General features: G+C 41.7%; 2 protein-coding genes and 1 long non-coding RNA gene across 6 annotated transcripts; 1 reads left to right on the top strand and 2 right to left on the bottom strand.

Moving 5' to 3' along the window:
* Nucleotides 1–267: 267 nt before the first annotated feature.
* Nucleotides 268–10,365, bottom strand: LOC119032230 (von Willebrand factor A domain-containing protein 5A-like). 2 transcript variants are annotated; one of them, XM_037121167.1, is made up of 21 exons: nucleotides 9,976–10,365; nucleotides 9,049–9,131; nucleotides 8,676–8,878; nucleotides 8,359–8,581; nucleotides 7,400–7,575; nucleotides 7,185–7,299; nucleotides 6,877–7,052; nucleotides 6,698–6,786; nucleotides 6,453–6,597; nucleotides 5,316–5,395; nucleotides 5,097–5,211; nucleotides 4,804–4,962; nucleotides 4,548–4,651; nucleotides 3,860–4,080; nucleotides 3,354–3,422; nucleotides 2,974–3,015; nucleotides 2,404–2,514; nucleotides 2,007–2,039; nucleotides 1,150–1,298; nucleotides 762–885; nucleotides 268–638 (listed from the first exon to the last, which is right to left on the bottom strand). In XM_037121167.1, the coding sequence occupies exons 2-21, from the start codon at nucleotides 9,092–9,094 to the stop codon at nucleotides 559–561; spliced, it is 2,460 nt and encodes an 819-aa protein (XP_036977062.1). In that variant the 5' UTR covers nucleotides 9,095–9,131; nucleotides 9,976–10,365; the 3' UTR covers nucleotides 268–558. The 2 variants fall into 2 exon arrangements, with proteins under 2 accessions (XP_036977062.1, XP_036977068.1); XM_037121173.1 differs by having other exon boundaries at nucleotides 7,400–7,566; nucleotides 9,976–10,364.
* Nucleotides 10,366–13,501: 3,136 nt separating this feature from the next.
* On the top strand, nucleotides 13,502–26,269 carry vwa7 (von Willebrand factor A domain containing 7). 3 transcript variants are annotated; one of them, XM_037121092.1, is made up of 17 exons: nucleotides 13,508–13,818; nucleotides 16,095–16,368; nucleotides 16,532–16,765; nucleotides 17,455–17,551; nucleotides 19,624–19,758; nucleotides 19,881–20,076; nucleotides 20,276–20,445; nucleotides 21,107–21,219; nucleotides 21,338–21,454; nucleotides 21,629–21,850; nucleotides 22,433–22,565; nucleotides 22,696–22,848; nucleotides 22,961–23,053; nucleotides 23,159–23,265; nucleotides 24,903–25,039; nucleotides 25,238–25,397; nucleotides 25,521–26,269. In XM_037121092.1, exons 2-17 carry the CDS (start codon nucleotides 16,132–16,134, stop codon nucleotides 26,070–26,072), a joined length of 2,856 nt encoding a protein of 951 aa, XP_036976987.1. In that variant the 5' UTR covers nucleotides 13,508–13,818; nucleotides 16,095–16,131; the 3' UTR covers nucleotides 26,073–26,269. The 3 variants fall into 3 exon arrangements, with proteins under 3 accessions (XP_036976997.1, XP_036976987.1, XP_036976978.1); XM_037121083.1 differs by having other exon boundaries at nucleotides 13,509–13,818; nucleotides 23,159–23,439; XM_037121102.1 differs by lacking the exon at nucleotides 25,238–25,397 and having other exon boundaries at nucleotides 13,502–13,818; nucleotides 23,159–23,439; nucleotides 25,521–25,829.
* LOC119032285 lies at nucleotides 16,632–24,248 on the bottom strand. Its single transcript, XR_005078843.1, has 4 exons — nucleotides 23,959–24,248; nucleotides 19,637–19,804; nucleotides 18,210–18,276; nucleotides 16,632–16,770 (listed from the first exon to the last, which is right to left on the bottom strand). It is a non-coding gene; the product is annotated as an uncharacterized LOC119032285 (long non-coding RNA).
* Nucleotides 26,270–26,288: the final 19 nt, after the last annotated feature.

Genomic DNA, 26,288 nt, shown 5'->3' with positions numbered 1-26,288 from the left:
TAAACCTTAAGCGTGAAATTCATGCATTTTGGCAGCAACACATTTAAAGCAACTATTTTCTATGTACAGCTGATTTCAAGTTATAATTTGTTTTGTTCTTACCAGTAATAGCAGCAATCTGAAGTTAATTGTTAAGTTAAACATCACAGTAAGAGCATGAAGTTCTTTTTAGATAGTGTTGGTAAAACGCATGTGTACCTGGTGTGGCACAGTTTTAACTGTACAGTGAAAAGAGCAGGTGTAAAGTGTCAAATTGAGCAATTAATGTTCATTTTCTCCCAAGCTCCAAGTTTATTTTTATGTTGCTTTAGACTCAAACTGACAAAAAATGTGTAACATACTCAGGAATAACAATCAATTCATTCATGTAATGTACACAAATTTAAAAGACCAAAGAACATAAGAACAAGGGGAAACACCAATTGATAGTAAAAAGGAAGAAAAAAAACATCAAAGAACATGATTTAACTGTAACAAGGTGATGCATGATCCAATTCTAATAAAGTAAAGTTTGGAGGATGAAGTGAATCTGCAAGAGAAGCCAGTATAATGAACACCTCAGAGCCCCAGGGCGTCTTTCTGCACGTTGCAACCCAACAGAGCATTTCCAGCTTCCACACACTCTGTCACACATGGCGCTGAAATAAAAAAAATGCAAACCAAGTCATCAGCAGAGGAGACTGAATGTGGGCAAACAGCAGATTATAAGCAGCTCACACTGTTAAAAACTACAGATCAGCTCTTATCGTTATAGTTGTTACCGTTCTGAGCACGGAGCCATGAAGCAGCCTTCATAGCCAGAAGCTCCCACTCTTCCTGAGCATCCATCTTGAAGCCATGAAGCCAGATCAGAGCCAGAATGGTGGCCCACACTTCCTGGTTCACCTAACACACCAAATCAAAGAAATAGGCGTGGAACAGTCACGACAGAAGGAAGAAATCAAAGAGAACAAAGAAGAGACGACACAGAGAGAAAATGCTGCTGGATGGTTTTGATCAGTCTGACTTCCCAACAACAAGACACTTCAATACTTTTGACTTTTGAAGCAAATACAATACCATACCCTATATTCTGTAATATAAACAATGTCATCAAAAGTGTTTTAAAATAAGTCCAGTTGTTAATTTGTGTTATCATAATTGACTCACCGATGAAGGCTTTTTGTTCTCCACCTCCTCGCTGGTCTTTCCCAGTGCAGCAGCCAGAGCTGGATCCAACTCCCAGCAGCCAGACGCCTTCTGGAGGGAGACCAGCTGCAGCAAAGAGTCTCTGGGAGGCTGTTCGAGTGAGCAGCTTTCTGAGAAGAAAATCAAAGCAAAGATACATTTTTATAGTGGTAGGCATTTTCAGAAATCTTTTTTTAGTCTTTGCCTCTTTGATACTGATGTCTAGAGAAACTTCAGTTAAATATGTTCAAAAAAAATTGGATTACATTGTAATTTAAGATTACTACAATTAGAAATATCAGTCAGTGATAGTCCAGGTTAGTGTGCCTTTATGTATCTTCACAACATATCGTTGCCTCTGATATAGAATCTGGCTGTCTTCACCTTTATTGATTATCAAGAAAATTAGAAAACGTCAAACATTGAAGTCTGTTATCTCTTATTTATATCAGGATTATAGTACTTATAAAAGATTGAAAAAAAAAACATTGTTTTTTTACACTTGATTTTGATTATTAAAAAAAAAATACATAAAGAGCCAGATGGAGGCAAAACAAAAGTGCACAGCCATGTTTGTAGCTCTGTAGGGTTGTACTGAGCAACATCAGTGCTTTTAAATGCAAATCGTTGTACGCTAATATTCAATATGAGGCGGATGTAATTAGTTTGGCGGCGTTTGGTCATTATTAAAACACTCATCCAGTGCCTTCAACACTTTATACTGGTCCTAAACTTTGGTTTATGACCAAAGTTATTCCAAATGCATCCTGATGGAGGCACAAATGTGTGTACTAATAGTTGTCAGCAGGTGTTTCTTTAATAATCTCTTTGTTACTTACCCTCCAAGTCAGGTGATATATCCCAACACTCAGCTTTAAAGAGAAGGTGGAACATATATAAAAAGACAACGACAGTAAGTACAAGAAATTAAATTGTAATGCACAAAAAATCAGCAGTATAACCTAATGCATAAAGCACTGCAAGATGAATATCTTAACATACAGCGTACAACGATATATATCATTCATTAGCCCTCACATATTTATAATGTATATGACTTGTATATGGTATAAATGAAAACAATTCACAGGATCCTAAAAATAAAATAAGAAAGTCTGACTTATTACTGAAATAAAAAACATCAGAGTGAACAGTTCAGTTATACAGAGTAAACTGTGAACAGTAAAATCTGCCCTGACATGTTAATAGTGGCAGCTGTGGCATGTGTCTACTTACCAGAATCAGTTTCTCTTGCCGAACGCTGTAACGGTCGGTCAGACATCTTAGCTGGTCCTCCCGAGAGCTTCTTCTTCATCTTACTAAAAATTCCAGCACCGCCCCCACTAGCTACAGAGAGAGCAGAGTAAACACAGCATGATATCTGTTGTGCCTCGGTGCCACAGAACTCCTTGGTCGACCAAAAACTATAATAATGATGATGTAATGTCTAAAATATCCACGCTGAATCTCTGCATGAATATGATCTGATGTTACTAGACATATATTTGTGAATAAGACAGCCAATAGAAGTGTGATGTCACTACTCAGCCGGATCTTTTTCTACGCATCATTCGATTATAGAGGAAAACACACTTAACTAGATTGTTAAAGCAGCATTATGTAACTTTTTGACCTCAAAATAACAGCTTCAAAATCATGTTGATGGTACAGCACACACACACACACACACACACACACACACACACACACACACACACACACACACACACACAAACCATCCATAAATTATACTTATAGAAATACACAGATATGTTTATTTAAAGGCCATTAAATTTTGATACTTACATTTTACCTTTCTGCTCTGGGGAGCAGCACAATTCATCATCACTATGAGATTAGAAGAAACAGTGCCAGATCAGGACACTATATGAACATGAGTAGAGATAAATATCAACCAGTAAACTGCTTGTTTATGAGATTATTACATTGACCTGCAAACAAGTACAACTTTAAATATTTATAGTGTTAAAAACATAACATATCAGAAGCACACACACGTATCTATACACACACCAAATGTAAACAGTGTCTGTCCCCATGACTGACCAGAGCACAACAGAACTAAAGCAGCTCCTGCTGTAAATAAAGTATTTCACAATCCACAATGTGTGTATTTATAGAAATACACCAATGTAGGTTTAAGTCTTATTTAATTCTATACTTACTATACATTGCGGGTGGAGCAGAAAAGCACATCCTCCGTGCACCATAAGGCATAGCACAGGCCATCATTCCTTAGATTTTAAAAGAAGAGTGTGAGGTCAACACATTAATAGCATCAGTCAACAAAAACAATCAACTAAACTGAAAACAATTGGAGAATTGTCAAAGAGCTCCTAACTCCCAGCACCACTGAGCAAGGGAGGGACAGAAACTTCCATCTCAGTGAGGAGGCGTGGTTGAACATGTTGCCAGGTGTAACACATTCTTCTGAAAGCTGTGATTGGTTGACCAACAAAATAAATAACAATGTACCTTTGGAGATTATGGCCATGAATTTTTTTCACTGCAATGGTTGCTCCTTGCTCAGGACGCCATTACACCACACTGTCTTTACATAGCAGCGGTACATCATCATCATGCTTCTCAACATTACCAGTCATCATCAGCAATAGTATATCTTCTGTACAGCGTGGCTTTTGCTTTTTATTTTTCTTAAAATAACACTCACTGGGTGTTGGAACATTTCTGCGCACCAGAGGTCCTTGAATCGTCTCGCCGTCCCCTTTGTTGACAGCGATGAAGGCAGTGAAGGTGCTGCTCACTCCTGATTGGACACTGAGCTCCACCACCTTCTTCTTCACTCCTTCGTCTTGCTCTCTTCTGCTCTCTCTCTCTTCCATCTCCAGGGAGCGAATCAGAGTCCGAGCAGCCAACCTGTGGACTGTTAATCTGCAGACAGTACAGAGAAGTGAACACATGTGTGTACACAGATTTGCAATTATATACTAAACCTGTCTATTTGCTGCAAGTATTCAGTTTGCTTTTCCAGATAAAGTCATCATGTTGGAAGCAGACTGACACTGAACATTGAAGACACATTTTCCAAAATACCACCAACTTGTTTTGAACTGCCACTTCTGATATTCAGATATTCTGTATAACTATAACAAATGTGTTTACCTACAGTAGAAACTAATTCTGGAAAAACACAGTTGAAGGTCTGGACTCTTGTAATTATGTGTGTCTGCCACTGAGCTGACACGTGCCATGTATCAGTGCAATATTCTTTTTGCAAATAGCAACATGTTTCTCACACCTTGCTGGTTTCCTTTTACTTCATGTAAATAATCAAACTAAATTCAGCATTTGTAAAATCAGGACTCAATGAATAACGGTGCGGTTATCTCATGTTTTACCCAGTGTCCTGTGCAGGTGTGAGACTGAAGTGGAGCTGGTTCTGAGAGGGATGACCTGCCAGGCTGTACTTCACCGTCACACAGCCCTCTGCTGCCTCTGAACTCTGACAGAAAGCATTAAAGTGTCAGTAATCATATTACTGTGATCACAAACCTGATGGGAAAACATTGCATTTGAAAATGTATTTTGTAGAGCTTAATGCTGAAAAAGATCCAACCAGGCATGTTTTTCCTGATCAGTTGGTGCTGCTCCTACCTGTCCACTGAGCTGGGCATAAACCAGTGACCTTTGACCCTGGAAAAGTGCTGTGATTGGTGGAGAGAGGACAGTGACAGAGATTCCCTTTGGCAAATCCCATGTGACTGATATGTCCACCACAGCTGGCTGCAGAGCAAATCTCAGCGACTGCATCACCTGATGAGTGAAAACAGTTTGCAAAAAGATGAGAAAGACACTTTAACTTACTGGAAGCATCACTTCTGTCAGAACACAAATGTGTTATTGCATTTCTTATTTCAAATGTATTTTTCATATGAACTATGTCTTACTTTGGGTTGCATCCTGTCAGCCCCTGTGATGAACTGAGCGTGACCTCCTCCTTCCTTGGCCAACCCGTTGATAAGAGCAGAGCTGGCCCCTTCCCCAATCCCAAAAGAGAAACACCTACAATACAGTGGATTAGTTTTAGACACTCAGCACTGGAACATGATGAGACACATTCATGGCACTATGTGGACGTTTGTTGTTTTGTGTTCTTGTGGTTTCACCTGTGGGAGCCTGAATTCTTCTTCACCAGATTGATAACAGCTTTGGTGTTCCCCACCTCTCCATCAGTGAAGACAAACACCTGTGGGAAAGTTTACATATCACTATAATAACCCATCACTGGACAAAAAAATGGATAACTCATATAAAAAGTGGAATAATGCCTTTCAAAGGAACTGTCTTCGGATAGGCGCCAAGCGCATTCTCTTTGGAGTCACAAAGATGACAGAAATATCTGATTATTAGCATTATTGGTATTGTTAGACTGTGATTTCACAGTATGTTTTGAATTATGACTAATTCTTAGAGAATGGGTGGGTAGGAGCCATCTTGTAGCCTAATGAGTTGGGGCTTATTACCAGTGTTGGGAATAACGGCGTTACAATAAACAGCGTTACTAATGGTGCTACTTTTTTCAGTAACGGGTAATCTAACTCATTACTATTTCTATTTTTACAGCGCCGTTACCGACTATTAAATGTGGTGCATTACAAATTGAAGCTGATCAAGCAGCATACGCTTCTATAACACTAGTGGCCAAAAACACCATTGTTGACACTGTTGGTGATGACAGCAGGCCAGGTGTGGCTAACGTGAGCTCTGCTAACAAAGCACGGAGCCGTCCAAGCAGCTAAAGCTGGTTTCTTCTGCTCCAGCTTCACAAAAACTTGTGACACAGACTGAGCTGAATTCAATGATAAACAGGTATGTTGCTGAGAACATGCTCCTGTAATCAACAGTTGAATCTGACTCCTTCATAGCACTCAATGGTAAAATACCAGGGAGAGCAGGTGCCGGTCCGCCATGCAGAAAGACATTTTCTAAATACATAGATGCTGAGTACGCTAAAATGAATGCCGAGCTCAAAAGGGGGAATAATTAAAAGTAACGCAATAGTTACTTTTTATGGTAACTAGTTACTTTTATAGTGGAGTAATTCCGTTACTAACTCAATTACGTTTTAGAAGAAGTAACTAGTAACTATAACTAATTACTTTTTAAAAGTAACATGCCCAACACTGCTTATTACCATTGGTATTAGTTCTAACAGCTCTTGAGCTGTTCATCAGGGTAAAAACCTCTGCTGACACGCATGTTTGTGCAACTTGTTCCCCATGTTGTGTGTCTGTGTGTTTTACTTGTCTCGGCTGATTAGGAATGCAGGGCTGGCTGTGAATATGTTGGAGGGGCTTCAGGATCTCTGTTCCTCCCAGATCAGCTTTCATGTCTGTAACTTTCTTCAGAGCCTCCTCCATGGTCTTCTGGCTGTACTCCACACTCTTACTGCCATGAATATATCACCTCATCATCACCAAGGTTCAAGCATTAACACCAAAGACAAGAACAAATGTTTTTCACTGAGTGACATGAGGGCGTGACTTACGGGAAGATGTGTTCATATCCTGACCCAAAACTGTAGATGTTGAAATAGCAGCCCATTGGTAAGCTCTTCAACAGGAGCAGCAGAGTATCCTTAAGGGAAGAGAGGAAAGATACTGAAGGCCACTGAGTGAGAGGGACACTATGAATGATCTTATGACAGAAACAACACATAATGAATACCCTGGCACTGCCAATGCGAGTCTGGTCTCTCTTGCTGTTGTTCATTGGACAATCCATACTTCCAGATCGATCCAGTAAGAACACAAACTCTCCACAGGAGGCCAGTGAAGACATGACAGTCTGGGGGAACTCAGGGTACAGGCTCAGCATCACTACTGGATCACCCATCAGAGAGCCTGAGACACAGAGGAGAGACAGGAACATGACCACACATCTGGCTTCTACCAGTTATTACAATAAACTCATCAGTTGGAGGATAATGACCTGTTTATTTGTGAAGCAACAACTGGACTCATTCACTAACTCACCAGGCTTGGCAGAGGCCTGTCCTGCCTCCACCACAGCAGTGGGCTGGTGGGCATCTTTGTAATAAATCAGCACCTCAACGTCTCTGTCAAACTTGTGTCCTGCAGCCAACTTGACCTGCAGTTCACACAACACTCATCAATCTAAAGAAAGTGATGTATGTTTGTCAGTGCTGAGGAACAATCACACACAGCAGACACATTAGCACTCCACCTACCGTGGCCTGGGTTTGCTCTGTGTTGAGGTACTGGAGAGGGTCCAGGGAACAGTTGGACTCTACTTTAGAGACTGGACGAGGAGAGGACACTCGGGCAGAGAAAGACAGACTGTAGGGCACCAGAGAGGCTGGAACAGAGGTCACCTGAACACTGGCACCTTCACTGCCTCCACTTTCTGTGAACAAGTTATGAATGCTATAATCAAAGAGCATTAAATCACATCTTAAGAGTCTTGAGTATCAAGCTAACGTGCTCACAGTGACAATGCTATACTCATTTTTAGCAACAGTGTTTACCATTTCAACCATCTTAGCATTCTGTGTTGGCATCATAAGAACTACTGATAAGCAACGAACACAGCTGCGAGTGATGTGAATGTCATTAGCTTTCCAGGAATTTGGTTACAAACCAAAGCAGGGGAAACATTTTGACATGATGGCGGCGCTCGACAGGAACTCAGTGGATCACCAGCAGAGGTGACGATCTAGTATCCACTTTGGATATATTTGGACTTTGGACCTTATATTTTTTTCAAAGAAATTCGTGAAGGGCACGACAGAAAGTAGTACTGTAACTCTGCCGATGAACACTACATGTCATTGTGCCAGCTAAGAAAACTACAGCTGCATTTGTTACTGCAATCGCTGGTTAAAGTTACTCATTTGCATGTCAGCTAACCACCATCTACCAGAGAGAGTGAGATGTAGTTCAGTCCAGAGACACTGAAGACTTGTGGCGATAATACTTGTGTTTTTATTGTATTCTTAGGGCAAGTAATGAAATGTTTTTATTTGTTGTGATCAGTCTGGACAAAACTGACCGACTGACTGACACTTCCATCTTTAAAACACCAACAAGGCTAAACTATGAACACTCTATACTTCATCTCCACTTCGGCTAAACTATGAACACTCTATACTTCATCTCCACTTCGGACAAAGCCGGCAAAGTTTCCTACCCTGAGGCTGGTAGCGAGGGTTGAGCACAGCAGGCAGACAAAACCTCAGCCCATCATCAGCCTGCACAGCCAGCTCAGTGACGTACTCCAGCCTGATGGAGGCGCTCTCTCCTGGAGGCAGGCTGCCCACACTCAGAGAGAAGATATCTGGACTCTGATCACTCTCCTCCAATAGGAAGGCCTGCTGACCGGAGCTCAAAGCGTCATCGTACTCCTCACGAGCCTGGAGCACAGACGACACATGTGGGTCACTTTCACTGTGTTTAAAGTGTTTTTCAGCTCCACTGTAGTGAGAAAGTCTTCACTGTGCAGCTCACCTGCTGTTTCTCCTTCACCTCAGCTACAATCTGCGTCTGTCCGATCGTAGCACTGAAGTGACAGACAGCAGCATCTCCAGGCAGAGGGAAGACAAACACAGCCTCTACTGGTTTGTCCTCCTTGTTCTCATAGTTCAGGGTGGAGACCACTGTAGCCACATGGTCCCTCACCTGCAGCTCCACCTCCACACTCTTCAGAGGAACTGACCCAGACAGAGAACAAAACACAATACACAACAACTGTGCAGGATTTGTGAGAGAAGCTATTCACAGACAGTTGATTCTTAAACAAACACTGTTCCTGAATGGTTGGATTTGATCCCACCTCTTAGGATAATAATGCTAATGCATGTGTTTTCTTAGAGCTCTGTACCTGGTTCCTTATTGGCAGTGAGCAGACCGCAGCAGTTCACCATCATGCCTGTTTAACAAGTTACACTGTCAGGTTTGTTACCGCTGTAAAATAAAAGGGAAAGGGAGATTAATCTCAATATGTTATGTTAAAAAGTCACAGCAAAGCGACCCCATGGACATGACTTACACAAGACTAACTAGCTACATTCAAACAGCCTACAGCTTGATTTTCATTAGATGAATGTGCTTTGTAATTGAATCAGTGTGGTATTTGTGACCAATTTACTCAAGTACTCTTTTAAATTCAGATTTTCAGGTACCTTACACTTATATAAATAAATGCATAAATATAGTGACAAGCTACTTTGCAGATGTTCCAATGTGTTGCCAATCAGATATCAATGTGGGCAAACCAGTGTGTGTGAAGACAGCGCATCAGAGTCAAAGTAACACATTTTTAACTTTGTTTATTTTATCGGCCATCCGACAGAAAAATCACAGATACCGAAAACCGGGAGAAAAAAAAAAGGTGAATATCATCCCCGATAATCAGTCTACCCCTAATCTTTTGTTAATAGTTACTTTGCAGATTACACGTTCCATCAGAGCAACAGACCCACAGTAAACATGTACAATTCACCTTTGCTGTGATTTTGAAACATCAGGTACATAAAGACTTTAACTCAACTATTCACACTGGGGACTTTTAGCATGGTATCTGTACTTTGTCCCAAGTATTCTTCGGGCGGGGTACTTTTCACAACACTCCATATAAAACATGGCAGGAATGACATATTGCCCATGTACCACCTGATGTATCACGCACCTTATAGATACAGGAGATGCAACATACACAGCAACACCACAGTACGTTTTAGTAAAAAAACAAAACAAAAAAAAAGTCATGTTTTAACTTATATCCTGTGAAAAACACTGCATCAGTTACCTTGTTAAAGAGAGTCCAATCTGTCCAGGAAGCTCCCGGAGAGGCGGTGAGGAAGTTTTCAGGTTGGTTTGGCAGTAAACTTTCAAGCCCACGCCCACAGATTCGTGACAGGTGGACTCTTCCTGTTACTATGAGCTACTTACCTCCTCCACACTAGCTTAATGTACATGGCAGAATGCTGTCCGTGAAGTGACGTTGCAAAACATGAAGGGCGTCACTCTTCAGTTCGTGTTGCAGTGACTCAGGAGGAAGAGCAGGGCTTCCTGTAAAGGGAGGCTGGTGGGCACAGCGCCTGGCTCACGGCTCACGGCTCCCATGTCGACAATGAGCCGGGCAGTATGTCAGTGTTCAAAGCGGTCGGTCGGCTATATATATATACATAGACACCTCACTGAGCGCTGGACCGTACGTCGACGTCGCCGCCATATTGGAGGAGGCAGCTCTGCTCGGTGAACTAATACAAGTTAATGGAGTGAACTTTATAAAGCTCATTTCTACAAAGTGCTATAAGCTAATGTCTCTCATTTACACATTCACACACGTACGGATATATTCAGGAAACAGAGAGGAACCAAAAACAACGTGTGTAACGTTCTCTGATGATTATAAACGTGAACTACTCCTCATATATTCATTATACAGGTCGGCACCAAACCACTGGATGGATTATTATAATGTTTTTATGAGTGTTTACAGCTGCTGGTGTATGTAATGCTGTTACTGTGATGACACAAATATAATATGAATATTTTTTTGTATTTTTTTGTTTGTTTTTTGATTGTTATTATTAGTAATCATCAAAATCACTGTATTTATAAAAATGGCTTTGGTGTTTTATTCACACAGATGTCACATTTACATATCAGGATATGGTTATAATATGTCTATGGCTACATGTACCTGTAACAGAAGTGCGTGTGGCCGACAGGAAACACTCCTGCTCCGTAGTCACTTTTAATCATGCACTATTTTATAATAGTATTAATATGGATTCAAGCCTTATAAAAGCGAGCCAGCACTCGCCCCCAAAATTGGTTCCTCGGTTTAAACACCTCGTGATCAAAAAACTCTGACCAGGAACCCATGTTCGAGCGGAAAAATCACGTTATTTCAAAATAAAATCTGGGGAGGGTCATCCACAGTTCAGTCACTTGGCTATGGAAGATTATGAGGGCCAGAGTTGAGAGACAAAACAACAATTAGAGGAGTAAGTTTATTATGTACAGTGTCGAGAATAAAGTTGAACTGCAATACAGTTTTGTGGAGAAAGTTGCAATGTGGAGAATAAAGTCAACTCTTCTGGTCCATCGATTCCGAAGTATAGTTTCACCAACTGACCCACACAAGGCAGTTTGTTGACACATTGACTTGAATCTTGAAATGTTAAGTTTATTCTCAACATTTCAACTTTTTTCAGGAGGTGCATAATGAAATCAAAACTGCTTAAATACATAAAAGTACAGATTATAGACCGGGCATACATCCAGCTCCCAAAAGTTTGTGGAAAGTTTTGACCTACATGGTCTTCTCATGTAGGGGTCCTGCTTCAATGAGTCTTATTTTCCCAATCTAATATTGAATTTTGTTTTGTTCTGAGGGTGTGATCAGTTCCTTTCATCTGAGTAACTTGACATTATCTAATGGGGTTTCAGACTTATTTTTATTTTTTAATTTTTTTTTTTTTTTTTTTTATAACTTGGAAGTGTTCTGAGCAGATGGCATCAGAACTATGATGTGTTTGAATAAACACTCCAGCCCAAATGACTGTAAAAATCCTGTATCATCCAGCAACTTAGAAGGTGGTGTTGAAAGCTATCACAGCATGAGATCAACAAAAACACATATTGGAGAATAGAAAAATAACTACCCCCATCAGGGCCTTCATCATCTATGTTGCATGGAGCAACTTAAAGCTCTGTATAAAACATGTAGAGTTCCTGACTCTGATTGTTAGGCTCGAAAAGTGAGCCGGTGTGAGTCATGAATGCCAGGGCTGTTTTTAGCAACCCCAGTCCGTTACTGCTTAGCAATCTCACGGTGTCCAGTTCCTTAATTATGTGGAGCTTAAAGGCTTAATATAATTCAAACAACTGAGCTGTATAAAAAAAATCCTCCCAGTACATTTGTCATAACAGTCTTTTATACCAGACTGCAAACACATGATTACAGCTGTAAAGATACATCTTAAAATGGAATGTGGATTGATCTGCCTTTGAAGCCAGCATCATGGCTTCATTTCTTAGTATGGCAGGCTGACACCTGTAATGATCCGACACACAAAACAAATACCAGCAGCTTAACAGATGAGAATAAAGAATGGGTTTCTGTCAGAAACACATCCTCAGACTGATGATGTGGTAAACCACGAGGGAGCATCTGTATGTGCTTGTTGTGTGGAAACTGGGTCATGAGGATCTTGTGACATCCCAGATATGTTTCATCGTTTCCTATCACTCACTCCTGTTTGATACATTCACCTCTTCTCTTGTTTCAGAATATTGCCCTACACGCCCTCTAGTGTATGTAGTAGGTGTGTTCCCCTCACACACTCAGTGCTAGTTTGTTCCCAGTGTCAAGCGTTCTTGGTATATTTGTCTTCTGTTGGTTTACCCGACCTCATCTTTGTCTGCTCCTACCTGTGTACCCAAACCCTTTTGGAGAAGTCCGATCTCTGTGTCATACAGTTGAGTCCTCTTGCCTGTGGTTTCTCCAGTCATTATACATTTTTCAGAATCAGTGCAAGCCAAACTAGTTTACCTTACCTCATGTCAACAGGAAATATGCACTAACCTCACCTGCAGCTGGCTACCCATAAATCGAAGGGTTTTGCAGAATAGTTCCCCACCTGAAAAACGTGAGAGGAGCATGCATTGCACACTCTTCAAATGTTTTAACCCATTGCTCCCCGACTCTGTGGTGTGAATGTGGGCAGACAAGCCTCCCACCGGCCTACTTTGCCTTTCTGAATGGCTCATCAAAACTTTTTTCGTGGTCGGCCATGTGACACAGACACAAGCAGCTTTCTGCAAAACAACCTTCTTGTTTCTGTTTCGCTTCAAAATATTTTGGTATGTACAACAGTTTTGTATGAGGTAGTTGAGTAACATACAGTAGAACCAGAAACAACAGAAAAGCTGAGGAAAAAAAAAAAAAAACAATCACTCACTTCATCTGCTTTTACAGCCTTCAATTCCACAAACTGAAGTTCAACACTGACCCTAGTGTTGGCTAGCAACTGATGCCCTCCTTTGCATAGCTGTTAGAAATGTTGGTAACCATGGCGAGATGAAGGTGCTGTAGTGTTTGCAGTTGTGAAAAGCAGTGATTTTTGTGGTTTTGTGAGGAAAAGAAAGAGTGATAGATGCATGGCAGGGGTGGGGTGGGGGCGGGTTGGGGAAGGCCTAAGTTGAACACCCTGGTAATATATGCGGCCCTATTGTGGTGAGTCAATGCACCATGCAATAATGGGGGCTAAGGAGGGGCGCAAGGCTGTAGGGGAGCTATGACGAGATGTCTTCTGCCGCATGGTGTGCCCCCCCTCGCTAAGAAACGCACCCAGGACTCTTCATCTAACAAAGTGCTTCTTCCATTCAAATCTCAGTTGTTATTTTTCTTACTGAGGAGCCGGCCAGAGACAAGAGACCAAGGACAGACAAATGTGAAGACTCAATAATGTCTTGCTGCACAGACAGGAATGCTGTGATAGTTTCCTCCGCTGACAGGTTGTGGTGAAAGTCTACACTGTCATGTGAACGCACATATGTGGTGTTCCACTGTGCTTGTGACACGGGGCACATTGTGGCGTTCGAATCAAACCTGAAAGGTCTTCCGGGATGAACTGAGGTGAGAACATTTTTATTTTTCATGTGGAAGTTCTGAGAATATAGTATCAGCTTTTAGAAAATGTTTGTAGTTGCCTGGTAATATACAAATATTAATATATGTTTTTGTAAAAAAAACAATACAGCATGCAAGTTCCTCATTTCTAGTCCACATTTTCACATGAAGGAGGAAGTTTGCTGTGAAGCATAGCTCGGGATTATATACTGTAAATGGGCTGCAGATGAAGCAAAAGATGACTAGTAGTTACTTAAAGCAGTTGTTCTCAAGGCAAGGTCCTTGAAGAGAGTCCCTTAGCATAAAGGGGAATAATTCATTTTTCACTATAATTTCATCCACAAGTACCTGTGATGCAATGTACTGGTAGGGTGTCATAAGCTCTCTGAAATAAAACATATAAAAGCAAAATTCTTATCAGATGGAGTCTAATTTGTGTCAGTTTTGGGGTCCTTGACTTTAAATGAGTTTGAGAACTACTGACTTAAACTGAATAAGAGAACACAAGTAATACAGTTGTTAATAATCACTGTATGTGTATAAGATATTGTGTCACTCCTACCCAATGAGTGAAAGGAGGAGTCTTTGTGCTCCTAATTTAAGAGACCACGCCAATCAATTAAAACTGATTTGCTGAATGGAGGCTGGCCAAGCAGAGGGAGCAGTTGTTTATAGGCCTCCTTGCTTTGTCTCAGTCTTCCCCTTGTGAAAGCACAGACTATGAGAACAAAGCCAAAGTATTGTATCAGAATAAAGATGACGAAGAACAATAGGAGCCTCTGTGCAGCCAAGGCTGAGAAAAATGTGAGAGGAGGTTGGGCGGGGGCAGGTTAAGGAGCGGGAAATGACAGGAAAGGACACATGGATGACTGGCAAAAAACTGATCCAATTAGCACAAAACATCTTTAGCAACAGGGGTCTATTTATAACCATCCATTAAGTGAGAGGAAAATGTTGCATGATAATATAATGAATCTGGATTGGGTGACTGATTTGGTGAGGGTTTTTCATTCATCTTAATGTCTTTTCATGTTTGAGCAAACAATATTTTTAATGAAGCATCAGAAGAGCCAAAGAATTCACAAAAAAAAGAAAAAGAGAAAAATAGGTTCATCAAAGCTGCTCTAATCAATATTTTGATACGAATAGATAAAATGATGATGTGTAATGTAACCCACAGACACATATCTCCGCTCTGCAGAGCATACTTTGGTTTTCCTGTCCACGACTTTGCCGTTTCTGCTCACAGCAACTTCAGCTGGCTTTTTTCAGCAAATAACAGCAGGCTAAACTGACAGTATGCTAACTTACCAGCACCAGAAATGGTTTACAGATAAAGTTAGCAACTAGGTAGTACACAAAACATAAAGGTAGCATGATATTTTGTTGTTGGAGATAAGACAAGCTAAAAAACAGAATTAATATTGGAGGGGGGTATTTGGCATGTTTTCAGAAACATGATTCCAAATTAAAGGTACAATATGTAAGAATTGGCCACCTGTTGAACTCATACTCAAAACAAACAGAAGGGGGAGTCTAGCATCAGAGTTACCACTACCCGCTGCTTTGTGAAGCTGCCTTTAGCTAGTTAGCTATGTTAGCCATGCAGCTACCGGTCCAGACTGGGAGCTAAGGGACCAGCGAAGTGTTGTTTTTTTATACAGCCAGCAAAGGAGACTTCAGTATATATTTTTTAAAAGGCAGTTATGTATCCTCATATTAACTTTACAAGGTGACTGTATGTCAAGTATTGTAGTATCACCCTATATTTCTGGAAGATTTAAATCAGTATTGGTTTGGAATAGTTAATTTATTATGTAAATGTCAAGCTAGGGTTGCTAAGCTATTGAAGTCAAATTTAAACTTATATGTAAGTTTTCTGCATCACAGTGTCTGTCCTTGTATATTTTTTTTCAGTTGTTTGTTTTCATTATTCTAAATGTTTCCAACAATGTTAAAATCCAAAGAAATCCCTAGTTTATCCAGGCTTACTGTGCATTTCATTTGGTCACCAGTTGCTAATGTCATGTAGCAGATGAGACTGAAGAGGAAGTCTGAAATCGTGACTACATGTGACTTAACGTAACATGAATACAACTTTATGACATTACCTTGTCTTTGAATGTTTCTGTCTGGTGGCTGTTGTCAAGACAAAACCCATGATCCTGTGCTTCTTTCACAATATCTTCATACTACACCTTCTGCTGTCGCTGTTCTGAGTGGGTGTATTTTGTATCGTAAATTACTGTCAAAACAATTGTGATATTCTATTCTAATTGCAGGTAGGATGTGACCGATTCACCCCGTCTCCAGGACAGGATGTCACAGGGCAGAGGAAGAATTTGGGGAGGGAGTGGGAAGCATACACACTTGCTTATTCTCGCGTATCTATTCCTCTTGGCTTTACCATGCACGGGCTTCCTCCCCGACTTTTGGTCTCGAGTGCTTACGCTGTCCTGGACCTCGCGCACACACCAGCACATCACGGAGCAATCTATTCTCAATGTCACCCTGGAGACTCTGAGAGGCCCCGAAAAACACCATGGAGAGGAACAGGTGAGCTCACGTCTGCTGTAAGGATATTTATTGTATATTCACTGAAAATAATGATGTTAAAGACCTGCTTTTTATATTCATACAAAGGGGTTAATGATAACTTTATTGAATCAAAAACTGAACAGCATGCCAGTGATGGTAAAAATCAGCTTATCCCTCTCAGACCAGACTAGGCCGAGGCTTCTGGAGAGCTGTAGGAGAGGTGGTAAAGTCCAACGCGGCCATGGACTTCCTGAACTCCACCAAGTCTGACCCGGTGTACCACTTTGATGCAGAGCGCATGGATGGCGCCATAGGGATGTTACGGCAGTTCTGGGCTCAGACTCTGCTCTCAGTACAGGCCGAAGAGTACCAAACTGCCCGACACAGCTTGGGCCAGCTATTTCACTCCCTGCAGGTACACTGCAATGCCATATTGTACAAAGTGAAGTTTGCATGTCTTTTTTGATTTTTTGACAGGCACTGAAACAGAGTGTTAAGGCTTGAAGTGGGAGAACAGATGTGATGCAGCAAAGGACAACATGAGAAATGTGTTTTTTGAACATTAAAGTATACATATCTATCTAGTAGACACCAAAATAACAGCACAGTGGATAGCAGTTTACAAAGGTCCTATCAACTGAATCTCATATAAGTTTTAGTCATGACTTTAGGTTTGGGAAAACAAGAGTTGGAGGATGTTTGGATGAGGATGGCAATGGATCATGCAGGACCATGCTATAAGTTGTTAGCCTCATGTGGGAGCATGGGGCAAATAATTTGCCACAAAACTAACCGCAAGTGACACAACATGTAATGTAAACTTGTTTGATATAGGAGGACCCAGAACCAGTTAAGAATCATGCAAATCATATGCTGCATTTAGACAATATGGGCAATGAAGAATTCTTCTCATGAGCTGGATGAACTCATTTTAACAAAGTAAACAGTCAAGTTTTCCCCATTCACCCTCTGCTCCGCTGCTTGCATCAATGTTAATTTGTATGTTGAAGTGGCAGAAATGTTGTCATCACACTCAAATCAATATGTGCTTTTAAAAATGAATAAATGACCAATGCTTTGTCTTTAAAACTCCTATTGCGCCAGGACTTCTACAGCCACAGCAACTGGGTTGAGATGGGCCAGCGCTTCATTTACCTCCACCTGCTGCAGCCAGATGAGCCTGCCGTCCCCGTGGCTACAGGTAAATCACATCTTCACATCTGTAACTACGCAAAGGCCCACGTTATCACATCAGACAGTCATCAGACAGTGAATCAGTGTTACTGGGCAGCTGTCAATTTACAGCAGAGTTGCATCATAATGATTTTTAACAGGATCTCTTGACAAGTTCAGTTACCAAGGCTTCAGTTTACCATAACTGAAGATATTGGTTTCAGATAATGTGTAACAGTGAAACAGGTCACTGTTTGGGACATTGGTTTGGTTATTTGTGTAGACTGCAAATGTTTCACCTTGTGAGTCTACCACAAGGTGACAATTACCACAGCAGTAGTTTTGAGTTTCTGTCTGTTTGTGGACATGTTTATCGGCACAACAGTGCAAGGTGCAGTCACGAAACTTTACAGGTGTGGGTGTGGTCTGACCCATGATTACTGAATGCTCATGTTATAATGGGGGAGACTGAGAAGGGCAGTGCTTTTGTCACTAATCAAGCAAGAATGTGGAACTAAATGCAGACCTACAGGCAAGGCAGGTTGACTTAAAGCAAAGCAAACTAGATGAGAGGTCAATGGTTCTTCAGTTGAATGGAGGATGGAGCAGGGAAATAAAACACACCACACCTAACAACAGCCTGTATATATAGACAGAGTTTCCACAGTACAGTGTATATTACATACTGGGGATGTTGATGACTTGTGGGAAACAGTTGTGCAGGCAGGTGGCTGATCAGCTTATAGACAGAGGCTGGAAAACACAGAGAGCAACAAGTAGATAAAAAAGGCATGACACGATCTATGAGAGTAATGGTGCCAAGGTTCACTTTTAAGTACATTTGAATATCCTTAAATAAATCATTTCTGATCTCCGGAAACATACCTTTTCCAACAAGCCAACAATCTGAGGTAGAGCAGCAACAATCAGTTGATAAATCGCTAACAATTATTGGCAGCTATTTTGATAACCAATTAATTGTTTCAAGCAGTGACTATTTGCTCTATTTCTCTGTCATATATAAGAGCAAATTAAACATTAAAAAGGTTTCCAACTGCAAAGCAAATTTAAGACATTGCAGTGTCCTCTGAGAAATTGTGTGTGATGGAAATTGTGTACTTCGTGAAGAGAGATGTGAACTGAAGTCAAACACAGGAATGTTCAATGGAACTGTTTAATGTGACCTGTGACCCTTTGTGTTGTTTTATGACACATGTAAGGTATTAAATAATCACTCAATGTATTAAATATTCACTCAAGGTTATCACTTCCTTCTTTATAAATGATTCCTTTAAGCGCAGGAGGGCATAAATTAGTAACTATCAGAGTGATAACACACCCACAGAGACAGATAAATACCATGCTTGTCTTGTATTTTGTAATAGAATGCTTCTCATGTACAAGATTAAAACCGTGTTTGAACTTTGAGCTGACTCCGATCTCCTTCCTCCAGTTCTAAATTATCACATTGTGATCTCGCAATCATTTTCTTTCTCTCATTTCATTATACTGTATGATTCAGTGATTAATTTATTAGATGATAGGCCTTACCAGTGTGACATCTGAGGTTCAAAAATGAGGACCTTTGTGCCGCACGCAAGTGTCTTTGGCACAGCAACTTCGATAAGCTTTACTGTTAATGCCATGCTATTACTTTGGTTTCTTTCGACTATGTTTATGACCAATAATACCACAACCAAACTGTGCACACGGATGCTTAGTGCTGTGTCACACCACTGTACAGCGGCACATCTTTGTGCCATGGCAGTGTCGTTAGCATCACTCAATCATGTTTGTTCCTCAGACTTTTAACATGATGCATGGGCAATACAACAGATGAAAGTGTGTATTTCTACAGATTGGGATGAGATCACGTGTAGTGAGATATAGCTGTAGCACACTGCACCAAAACCTCAAGGTGAACTTGATTTGGAAGAAAAGGCCATCGCTCCCCTAAAACCCTATTAACTAAAACCTTATTAACTCAGGTTAATAGCAAAGTAATTGTGTTTTAAATAAAGGGTTTACTACTAATGATTTGGAGAATTAATTGGCCTCATTAACAGTTACAGTCTGACCCCACTTCCCTCCCGTCCACAGAGGACACTCCTACCTGTATGGAGTGCTTCAGTGTCACCTGTCGAGGCAACCTCCTGCCAAGACTGCTAAACCCACAGCACAACTCCAGGCTGCTCACCACTGGCTACTTTGGCACTTTCCCTCCAAAACCTCATGGTAAGTATGTCAGGGGAAACTTTGGCCACCACCAGCTGCGCTCCTGCTGAAAAATGTAAAGAAATATGTACGTCCAAATGAAGTGCGCCCCATTTACAGCAAAGACACAATTTATTTTTCAGGCAAATGTAGTCACGGAGGTATTCTGGACAGTAGTCGCCATACGGGAGCCAAAGGGGGCATCAACAAGGACAGCACCTCACCTTTCTTCTCCCCCCACCATTACCTCCACATGGAAGCAGCCATGTTGGCAACTGAGGCCACCCTGAGTGTACTGAGAGACCTCAGAGACACTGTGGGCCACAATACCTTCCTCAGGTAAATTTTAACAAGTTTAACCAAGAGTGCGACTCATGTTTTACAAGCAGTTGTTGAGAGGAAAACACAGTCGGCCTTAATCAGTTAATATGTTGTATTTGATTCAGAAGCTGCTCATTTAAAAAATATATATTGTCTATTTTCATTTGTTGAGTTTATGAACTGATGATATTTTTTCCTCCTAAACTTCCTTCACCAGGCTCTTCAGCGTGAGGCAAATCCCTGCATTGGTGTTCGTCATGGACACTACAGGTAGCATGTTCGAGGAGATCACTGCTGCTCGCCTCCGGGCCCACTCCATCATCCAGAGCCGAGCCAGCAGCCCCGGGCAGCCTGGCACCTTCATACTTGTACCCTTTCATGATCCAGGTAAGAGTGCACATACTGTATCAGTCAGGAATCAAAACAGTACTGAAAAGAGCTGGAAACACCTGCTAGATCTACATTTGCTCTCTTTTAATTACTTTTTGAAAAACTCACATATTGACTTGTGTTGAGTCCCCAGGGACCAGGGAATGGGCTAGATGGGTCCTGCTGCTTGGTGCTCTCCAAAACTACATAGTGCACCTTTAAAAGATATTACTTTGGTCACAAAATGTTGATAAATAATAAAGATAATGGTTTTAGAGTGACAGAATCGACTAAACCTCATTTACATGAGACAAAACCCAAGGTCACATGGTCTGACCTGTCACTTTTATGTGTAGAAGTTTCATAGCCCACAAAACATTTCTGGAGCTTCACAGCAAAAGGGCGTTGCAGCATTCTCCTAAACAACTGATGTAGCTGGGGAGTTGTTAAACAAACATTCAAATAAACCTAAAATGGCTCCATACAGCTCGCCCGTCCTAATCCATGCTGCAGAAGCCCTGAGAGATGCCAAATTGATCTGAAAAGACAATATTTACACCCACTTCAGAAGAGGGCTATATGATAACCCAGCTAACATTATCATTAACATTCTAATAGATCAACTGTTGTCATCAGCAGTTGCTTACTGTCTAACATTTCTTTCCGTTGTGCTCTGCAGGGGTGGGACCAGTGCATAAAACCAATGACCCAAACCAGTTTATGCAGCACATGGAGAACCTGATGGCGCTGGGAGGCGGGGACGAACCGGAGATGTGCCTCTCTGCCATTCAGGTACATTTAGAAGCTGCTTATTTCGTAATACTCACGGTCAAATGATCAGACTGTGCAGACACGTACACAGTATGAGAATTACAGTGACCAATTACCCATCTTGCTGCGTTTTTTTCAGCTGGCACTCACTCACAGTCCACCACTGTCGGACATCTTTGTGTTCACTGACGCTTCCCCTAAAGACGCCCACTTGTTTGATGCGGTGAAGGCCCTCGCCCTTGAGAAACAGAGCAAGGTCAGTTTACATTTTGATTTCTATATGAATATAACATCTCAGACACAAGGCTTTGTTTTCAGATATTCCCACTGTTCCAAAGACGTTGAATAGCATTAGAAACTGCGTTCTAGCATGGATTTTTTTTTTTTTATGACCAATCATTGGTCATGTTATGCTCTGATTTTCCAACAGGTGACGTTTCTCCTAACTGAAGACCCCAGCTACACAACAGACAGCAGAGGGATGAAGGGGAGGAGGAGGAGGAGGAAGAGGAGTCAGAAACCTTTGTCCCCTGATCGTTTCTCTCTCTACTCGTCCCTGTCCTCCCTGTCAGGAGGACTAACAATATTCACCACCAACTCTGATATCCACAAAGTCTCCACCATTGTGGAGGATAATATAGCCGCTGACAAGGTACAGCAGCAAGAAGGTCATTTGATGGTGATCAACTTTTTAAACACTCAAGTCAACCAAATCAAACAAGTTTACAAGGCGAAGAAAGGCTGGTCCAAAAAAACATCAGTGAAACAAAATAAAAGCAAAAATTAGAGGAAAGGAGATCCGAGCAACTGGGCTTCATCAATGAGTGTCTGTTTTTACTTTTTGTGCACTCCGAGGCAAATGAAACAAGCCGTGGGACATCATATTGTCACCATTTACAACCACCTAAATCACAAATAGTTGTCTGTTTACACATCCAGCCACTTTATCATCTGTTTACAGTCACATTTTCTTTTGGCTCCGTCTTTGGTCTCCACCAACTCCTGCAAAACATCATTGGGCTCTTTAGCTGCTGAACGCTCTGCTATATTCTCAAGCTAGCTGCTAACTTTAGTACTAAACAGGTGGGTTATGACACGATTATTGCTGCAAAACAATGAGCTGACAACCTTAAATGTTCCATAGAGTAAAGTAGAGCTGATGGGTTTGGTCATAATTATCTTCAAACATGGGTCTCTATAAGTTTTGCCAAGCACATTTTTGTCTGTCCTCCAGGTGACCCTCTTCCATGTGGAAAGTGACCAAGACCTGAGGTCCTCCCATTCCTTCAGAGTTGACAGCTCAGTAAAAAATGTCACACTACATGTCACTGGCACCCTTACAGAGTGTATCCTCACCAGCCCATCAGGTAACTGTACAGTAGGGCTTACATTTGGTAGATACAAGCAATAAATGTTTCAGCTGTCATCTGTTATCGCTTCTGTTCCTTGACTTGATAATAAAATAAGCCCTGTTGTTCACCTTTCTCTCCTTGTTAGACCAAAGCCAGTCTCTGTTGCTCGAGCAAGGCCCTCTGGCAGCTTTGGAGCACTTTAAGGGTCTGTACCGCATCAGCCTGCTCCCTCCCATACAGCCAGGCCAGTGGAGTCTCCAGGCCAAGGGTGACGGACACCTCACATTCAGTGTGATAGGTAAAAGAAAAAGAATGTGTTTAGACCTGTTAGTCAAGTTAGCTTGACTCACATTAGCTGTCATGTAACTCCATGTACCAAGAAGTAAAACACTTTACATCTTCACCTCCAGGTGACAGCAGTGTAGATTTCCTGTACTACTTTGCTGCTGTAAGCAATGAGACTCATCCAGGTCTGGCCAGACTGGATGGTAGTCCAGTAGCGGGTAAAGGATTGTGATATTTTTCACAATAATATTATGCCATTTAGCAAAACAGGAAGGCATGCTTATGCATCACTAATCAGGCTTGTTCCTTGTTTAATTTCCTAGGTGTCCCTGCCTTTCTGGTGCTGGCTGTGACAGGCCTGGCACCAGATGAGGAGGTGTCTTTCAGTCATGTGACACTGCTGGGAGCTGATGGGGAGCACCTCCAGCAGGTGAAGCTGAACTCCTCCGCTTTGTCAACCTACTCTGTGGAAGAGCTGGTGGGATGGGTGGATGCTGTTCCCAGGGTACCTTTCTGTGTTCGACTAACTGGCCAAGACAGTAGAGGAAACAGGCTGGAGAGGGTTTCCACAGAGATGGTTCACCCCACACATGTTCAGATTCAGGTAACCGTGATGCTGAACAAGACACATGCTACCTTCTTAACTGGTAGATAAATTAAACCAGTCTAGGCTAATATCACCTAGAACTATAATTTCTGAGTTAGTAAAGAACAAGTAAGTCTGCTAAATAATCAGTTGCACTGGAGATAGCTGAGGGTGGTCTGTCTACACCCACAACAATGATCACAATATTAAGGTTAAAAGTTATTTTGGCCTTCAGCCAAGGCCTACAAAACAGTTTTTGTCAAATTCAGCTATGGCCTGTAGCAATTTATCCCCAAAAACTTTATGTCCAAAAACTGTGTGCTATGGTCTGCTGGGTCCATTATGCTCAGTTCGTTCTGTTCCGGTTAAGGTTATAATTGAGGACGAGGCGAGCTTTATTTTACTAAAAGATAAATGAGTACAAAAAACAAGAGGAGCTAGACACAAAAACTAGTCATAAGGGACAAAAGCAAAGTAGCAACAAAAGCAAAGTACAAATCACCAGAGAACAAACAGAAGCCAAAATGATAAACATACCACACAGGAGACAGGAGACCCTGGAGGACACACAGGGTACTTGGAGGGGGACATCACACAAAACAAACTGACAAGGAGTGCAGGGAGAACAAAAACTAAATACACAGACACTAACGAGGGGGTCAGGAACAGGTGAGGAGGGTGAGGAGGGATGACCGGACTAGTCAATCCGTCAAGCGTGCGCTTACTCCCTCACTGGCAGAGACAGAAACGTATTCCAGCATTTTCGTTTTTCTGTTCATAATGTACATGTCCATGTTACAGCCTGTCATGAGCCATGAGCTTTACAATAGCCTGTTAAGCCTGTTGAGCACACGTTCGACGGATTGACTAGTTCGGTCTAGCTACCGGAGGACACGGATGTCAACAAACCGGTATGTAGCTACTTGCACAAACACACTGTTTTAACTACATTTTTATTCATTTTGAGTCATACACACTACAGTGCTGTGTTGTAAGTTATCTGCTGCTGTTGCATGACTTTTGGGGTGAGATTTGGAGCATGTTAAGATGCTTAAAACACAGTGTAAAGTTCTGACCCTATGCTTTTAGCTGTCAATGCTAACACTTCCTTTATGGAGCCCTGTAATGGTTGGACCAAATGTGTTCACGTCTTCGGTACTGGCAAGTCAAGGGTAGCTTGAGCAATGAAGCTGAATTATTAAATCGACCGAAGTTCTCCTTTAAGATATAAGAAAGCTTGTAATACAAAAAAAAATGTTGTTTTAACATAAGTTATCATCTTGGGAGGTTTCATGGGTCTATTAATTACCATATTCACCTGAAGTTTCTCCACAATATATCTCATCTTTCAAAATGTCAAAGTCTGACTCTTCTTGACTTGTTGCATACCAAAACTCTGCTTTGGTGGGTTTTCTGAATCACACAATTTCATGCCTCAAAGTTTGATTATCTTTCAAAGTTTGTGTGTCTCTATCTCTTAGGTGTCGTCCGTCCCCCGTCTGGTACCTGGTCACAGCACATTGGTCCAGTTTCATGTCCTGAACCACGGCCCAGCCCGACTCTTCAATCTGACGGCTGATGATGACTATGGATATCTTCAGAAGAGAGGACCTCACAGGTAGAGCAAAAAACTAAATTTAACAATTACCTAGTAACTAGCTAATTTTGCAGAGCTAGTGAGTGAGCAGCAAGACTCTTATCTTGCCATTTCATTTTCTAATACTGTATGTCTTTACATCATGCACAGTCTAATGAATGTCAATTAACAAAAGAAAATGTTATACTACTTCTTTAAGTCCGAGCTTCTGTCCCTCAGGTTATTTGTTGCAGAACATGGATCTTTCCATGGTCAGGTAGACCTCCACACCCCTGACACAGCTCAGACAGGGGCCACAGTGAGCCTTACACTCACTGTGCGTGCCCTTAACTCTCCTGACTCAAATTATGCAGTGGCGTACTTGACTGTTATTCCCCCGGTGAGAAAGAACTGAACCTAACTGAATATAATCCATTTTAAATCTACTTCTGTTGTTTTCTACAGAAGTTACCAGGACTTTTTCTTTGTACCACAGCGACATCACTTCCTCTTTTTCTTTTAGGATCCCGACACGTCCCCCCCATCCTGCTCCGCTGCACAAGTTCAGTCTACCTGTCCGTCCATTTGCAACGAGTCCCGCTGGAGTGTATCTCTGGCTGTGTCAGACAGGGGGCGCTCTGGTCTTGCTGCTCTCCAGCTCCAGAAAGGTGAAGGCATTCTGACTTTATTCCACAGTCCCCCACCCACAGAGGACAGCCAGGTGGAGCCAGGCCACGATCAGCGAGAGGAACACAGGGATAAGGTGGCCAGTGGTGGCAGCCTCCACCACCATCACCACCACATATCCAGATTAGAGAAAGGCGACCCGCCTCTGAATGTAACTGAATGGGTTGTGGGCTCATCTCAGCCACTATGGGCGAGGTACACATCCAGCTGCTGCTCTGCTCAGGCAGAGCTGCTGGTGTGGGACACAGCTGGAAACATGAAGCGCTGCCATCTAACATCTGGCCAGCAGAGGCAGCTTACAGACAGGACTACAGATACCAGCAGCGCTGGACAGATTACACCCTCAGCAGGTGTTTTTTTCTTGTTGGGTCTGCTGTGGTCAAACTAATCTACTTGTTGATCACTGGAAGAGCTACACGAAAAAGATATAATCTGTTCTTTTTTCGGAGGATAGAGACTGAGAAAAACAAATGTAGTTTGAAATGAGTGCACTTAATGCAAAGAATCATGTCTTTCTTCATTGGTGATCATGTGCTTGCTACTCTAATTTTCAAAGACAGTGCACTGAATAAAGATGAATCAGTTTATTGTTTTTCATTATTTA

The sequence above is a fragment of the Acanthopagrus latus genome, chromosome 2, assembly GCF_904848185.1.
Source record: "Acanthopagrus latus isolate v.2019 chromosome 2, fAcaLat1.1, whole genome shotgun sequence".
In the NCBI taxonomy this organism is placed as follows: domain Eukaryota; kingdom Metazoa; phylum Chordata; class Actinopteri; order Spariformes; family Sparidae; genus Acanthopagrus; species Acanthopagrus latus.
Note: the sequence above shows the minus strand (reverse complement) of the source record. Positions and strands in the feature narration are given on the sequence as shown.